Source organism: Etheostoma spectabile, chromosome 12, assembly GCF_008692095.1.
Source record: "Etheostoma spectabile isolate EspeVRDwgs_2016 chromosome 12, UIUC_Espe_1.0, whole genome shotgun sequence".
NCBI lineage: Eukaryota > Metazoa > Chordata > Actinopteri > Perciformes > Percidae > Etheostoma > Etheostoma spectabile.
Genome location: NC_045744.1, coordinates 28,916,128 through 28,921,321, shown reverse-complemented (window position 1 = coordinate 28,921,321; position 5,194 = coordinate 28,916,128). Strand labels below are relative to the sequence as shown.

The 5,194-nt window shown below is 39.4% G+C and overlaps 1 protein-coding gene across 10 annotated transcripts in view; it reads right to left on the bottom strand.

The window, feature by feature from the left end:
• The window catches only part of LOC116698693 (supervillin), a 69,410-nt gene that overhangs the window by 16,486 nt on the left and 47,730 nt on the right, over positions 1–5,194 (bottom strand). For all 10 annotated transcript variants that reach the window (XM_032530774.1, XM_032530769.1, XM_032530766.1 and 7 more), the window contains 6 exons: positions 3,126–3,221; positions 2,701–2,781; positions 1,762–1,939; positions 1,232–1,404; positions 754–909; positions 150–286 (listed from right to left, as the gene is read on the bottom strand). In XM_032530774.1, coding sequence (XP_032386665.1) covers positions 150–286; positions 754–909; positions 1,232–1,404; positions 1,762–1,939; positions 2,701–2,781; positions 3,126–3,221 — 821 coding nt within the window. The remainder of the gene's footprint in view (positions 1–149; positions 287–753; positions 910–1,231; positions 1,405–1,761; positions 1,940–2,700; positions 2,782–3,125; positions 3,222–5,194) is intronic.

Here is a 5,194-nt window from a genome sequence, read left to right as displayed (position 1 = left end):
GTGTGTGTGTGTGTGTGTGTGTGTGTGTGTGTGTGCGCGTGTTTTTTTACAGTTATAACAGTAGCTTTCATTCTCGACATCCAAACCAAAACTCCTGATAATAAGGCACAGTCTGTAATAATTTATAAGAAAGATGCAGCTTAGGTCACCTTAGCCTTCTCAATGACATTTGAGAACTCTCCTATCCAGACGATGCAGTGCTCTGAAGTGACCAACAGGAAACAGTCGCCGCTGTTCAGTGATGACGCTCTCGGCTCCACTAATCTGGTCTGAACGTGACGACGACCTGGAAAGAATAAAGTTATTAATCTGCTGAGTTATACCTTTCAGTTCCTTTAATACACATTAGCTCTGTCTGATGAGAAATGTTAGATGTCCAAAACAGTTTAAGGCTACTTAGCACTTTTAAAGGAAGAGTTTGACATGTTTGGTAAAACGCTTTATGGAGGAGAGTTTGATGAGAAGATCTACTCTTATATCTGTCTTTTAAATATACAATAATAATGATGACTATAATAATTACGCTACAACTAGCAGCCAGTTAGCCTAGGTGAGCACGGAAAAAACTAGGCTTAGCAACTACTCTAATTCAAAACTTATTCAATAGGCTGCATTTCCAAAAATATCAAACTATTCCTTTAAATTGTATGCTTATTCTATTCATGCTTTATCACTCTAAACCCTGAAAGTAAAGAAAGTGGCAGGGGAGGAACTTCATGCATACAGCTCTGCACAGTCAGAAAGAGTTTTCACCTTTGACCTGCATCAGCATGAGGTTCTTGTAGGGCACGGCGCTGTTGTTGGACATCTGCTCCGAGATGTTGACGCTGCGCAGACTCACGCTGCTGAAGTTTTCTTTACTGGCCAAACCTGCCAGAGCAGCCTCGGAGTACTCAGAGGTTTTATTCACTAGAACCAGAAAGAATACACATTTCATTTGAAAAAAACAGATAGACCTACAACGGGTAGAAAAATAAAATGAATGCTTCATTCCACTTTAAAATGAACTAAAGCCCTACTGTTAACTGCTACAGAAGTGCGTCATATGAGGCTGCATTCCAATTAGTGTTTACCCAACAAACAAAGAGAGGGAGATGGATTTAGTTTTGTAGGCTTAGGTGTCCAATTTTTTTGACAACAAACAACATAACAGACATGCTAGAACTGTATTAGGTCTTTCTGTCTCTTTCCCAAATACACTCACACACACAGATGTCGTGCTCACACTCACTCTTCGCAGCCTTCATCCTCGAGCTCTCCAACTGCGCTACATTCAACCTCTGCTCGGTGTACTCGTGTCGGATGTCCTCTCTGGCTGCCAGCATCTTCACAGGGTTTCTGGACGCCTGGACGTTTCTGGACGGACGCACCGAGCGCTTATGCTGCACCATGGCCGAAGTCAACCTGGAAAAGGGAGAAAAGCATGTGTATGAGTGCTAAACTCATTCATTGAATTTTTTTTAAACTCAAGAGACCATTGAGGGGCTGCCCTCATTTACAATGACACTGAGTAGTTACAAAGACAACAACTAAACAATAACACAGAAACGAATACACCATCATAAGAAAGATCAAAAAAACAATACAAGTTTAAGACATTCTGAATTGCAAATTTGATGAATAAAATTTGATGAATGAATTAGGAGAATAAGGATTCAAAAGAAAGAACAATTATGTAAAGCAAGCATATGTTTGTCCAAAAATGAGGTGTACTGTATGAATTATATGCAGCCACCACTGCAAGCTTTATCATTTGCTTACTTGGGACCCTGAGAACCAAAGATGGCGTCAAAATCATCACTGATCTCTATCCTGGTGGGCATGCGTGGAAATTCAGTAACATGTCTGTAGAACTTAGAGAAGATTTCGTCGTCCAGCTTCATCACTTCCTTCACTGCCTTCTCGGTAACTGTTAAGGTGGTTTCCTGCAGACCTGCCACTGATCAACAAAGGTAGACCAAAGATCAAGGCTGTCAATCGATTAAAAATGTTAATCGCAATTAGTCGCATGAGTGCCTGAGTTAACTCGCGACTAATTGCAAATGAGTCATACGTTGTTGTTTTTTAAAATTTGTTATCTGTTCTGTAATTTAAAAGATTTGAAGCTTTTAAAGCTCATGTGGTATTTGAGACTCAATGTACTCCGGTGGTAACTTTGTTAACAATGCAGATAACTTTAGTCTTGTGGAGAGAAAAATCTGGAAGGGCTTTGAAACTCAACTTGACACTCAAAAGACTTTTCCTTTAACCATTTCTGCTCAAGCATATTTGTTTATGCTAGGCATCCACACTCGTTCATGGATGTAAAAGTCTCTAAATCTAGCGAGAAAGTCGCCAAATCGGCAACACTGTCCACAATGTTACTGCTTCAGCTTCCTGATTTCCCAAATGATGGGGCAAAATCACAGAACGTTTGCTCATTAATCACACGTTAAAAAAAAAAATAAGTGGGCTGGCATTAAAAGGAATTTGTGTTAACTCGTTACTATCACATTTATTTCAGCAGCCCAACAAAACACAATAATAAACAGGTAGGGAAGGATTTGCCGGAATAGCAGAAAATCATATTCAGCAAAACCACAGCAAAGAAATAGATTTTTTCTTCTTCAGAGATCTACTGCAGGTGAAGATGACACAAAACATTGCTAAAAATATATTAATATCACTTAACGAGCTTAAAATTAGTAAGGAAGTGTATACCTTTGCTGTTCAGACGTCCCAAGAAGCTCTCCAACTTGTCAAGTTTCTTATCCGATTCCATTTCTGGTCCGGCCTCAATTTCTATAAATGAAATCATTCAATCTTACTAATGGTGATGACGTACAAGATTACATTTAACTAACAGGAAAATATGCAGAATTTGGTCATTTCCCATGTGATTTGTTTCAAATATAAGTTCTTTAAGCTATTTGAAAAATGTTTTGTTTTGTGTTTTTATAATCTTTTAATGGTTTAATAGTTTTTATGATGATTATGCATATTTAATGTATATAATATAAAGTACTGTTCACTTCTGCCTCAAGCAACAACAAATGTGTCAATCCATTGAGGTTTAAATCCCGCTGGTTGATGTACTCCTCTGACGAATGTGGGGTGAGGACACAGGACATGCAGGTCTGTCTCACCCTCTGGTGGTTTGTGGACAGCCGGCACGCTGCTCTTGAGTTTGGTGGAGACCGGCGACAGGATGGGGCTGATAACTGAGGAGGAGGCTGTGAGGCCTGCGGACACACAGACAGAACCTATCTCAGATAACCAGTTTATTTCAATACTTGAACAATTTGGGAAAAAGATCTTATGGTGATTTTTCTGCTAGATATTGCGATTACGATTTAAAAAGTTTAGCTAAAGTTCAATATTCACTGTGTAATAGATAAAACATCTTGTGGAGCATTATAACATGAGACACCATCTATATGCTTATGCAAGGATGTGAAATGTCAACAATAAGTGTCTATCTTTTAGAAAACATGGAACATTAAACACTCAAACACAGAACATTTATCACAAAAGTCAGAGTTCTAACAATACAATTCCAATAAAAAAGTATCAGTACTTTCCTGTAAAGTGAAATGTCTGATATACCTCAGGTCAACAGCAGCATCTACGTATTACACCTTCTACCATCATGTTAAATAAAGAAATACAAATACATATAAAAATCACAGAAAATAGGAAAGTTCGGTAAACAATCTGTGATATGTAACTTTATTCTAGCATTTATCTTTATCTATCCAAAAAAAAAAAGTAAATATAATTAAAAGGGGAATAAAACATGTTAAACCCAGTGACGTGCAGTCAGGGAAGGCAAGCTAGGCACTGCCTACCCTGACAAAATGCAAGCATAAAAATGTTTATTAAATAAAAAAATGTAATAAGCTTGTATTTGTATTTGTACTGTTTATTCTTGTGATTTATATGTATGTTATTCCAATTATTTAGACGGTACGATGACAAATGTTGCAGATACGCATAATCAAATAGAAAAAATGGTAGAATAAGCAGTGCCTTTACTGTCCATTCAAGCGGTTAACCAATGTTGCGCATGCGCACTTTGATCCTTTAACATTTGATCCTTTGTCTCTTTAACATGTACGGCAAAAGGCAAAACTCTGCTGTGCCTTTGCACGTAAATGTGTTATTCCAGTAATCATCTCCGTTACATACCAAACATGGACCAATTAAAATTGAGATATTACTGGCCCTTTGCGTAGCTGACGTCATAACACCAGCTACGTTGTAAGCGCAATCCCCGCGAAATTCAAAGTCAAAATGACAGCAGCGGTATCCGCCGACATCACAGCGGTGAGGAATTTCTCTAAACTTGATTTTAATTTAAAAAAAAAAACTAATAGCAAGAGGGAGGTCTACGCCAGCCTTAGATGGACTACTGCAGCAAAAGGGACAAAAACTCGTCCGATCTGGTTTGGAAGAAAAGATGTGGCTATGTGGCCGTGCTAACAGTCAGCGACCTCTACGGGGTCCTGGATCTGAACAACCTGCCCGCAGCTTTAACCAAGCAGGAAAAACCGTCAGCTCATAAAATACCGGCAACTACAGCTTCGCACACTTTCCACCCTGAAACGGCTCAAAACATCCAGTCGGAACCGGACCGGGCCAGCACGTCTTTCAGCCCTCGCCATTCTGTCTATTGAGAGTCAGAGACTATGCGAATTGAAGTCACGTAAAGACGAGTTTTACAACGCTGTGATCAACGTCTTCACGAGGAAAGAGCGCCGGGTGGACTTTATGTACAAATAATCTACCTATGGTAAGTCAGATACTATTTTGGGCTTAGTGTGATTGAACTAATGCTGCTAGCCATCTGCCTTCATATTCAGTTGAGCAGTGTGTGTTTTCATTGTTGCTGACTGGGACTGACAAACTATTATTGGCTGCCGCTGTGCAATAATTAGAACAAAGATGGTTTCATAACTTGCATTCTGATGCTGGACATTAACGTGTGTGTGTGTGTGTGTGTGTGTGTGTTGTTGTGTGTGTGTGTGTGTGTGTGTGAGAGAGAGAGAGAGAGAGAGAGAGAATATGTATTTGAGTATTTGTCTGAAATCTTAACTTTGCGGGAGCACAACTGTCATTGCGGTTTTCAATTCAGCTGGTTTTAGAAGTCCTAAGGTCCAGGTACAAACGGGGGGAGGGGTCAGGCTTTTGCGGTTGTTAAGCATTTTGGACCTTG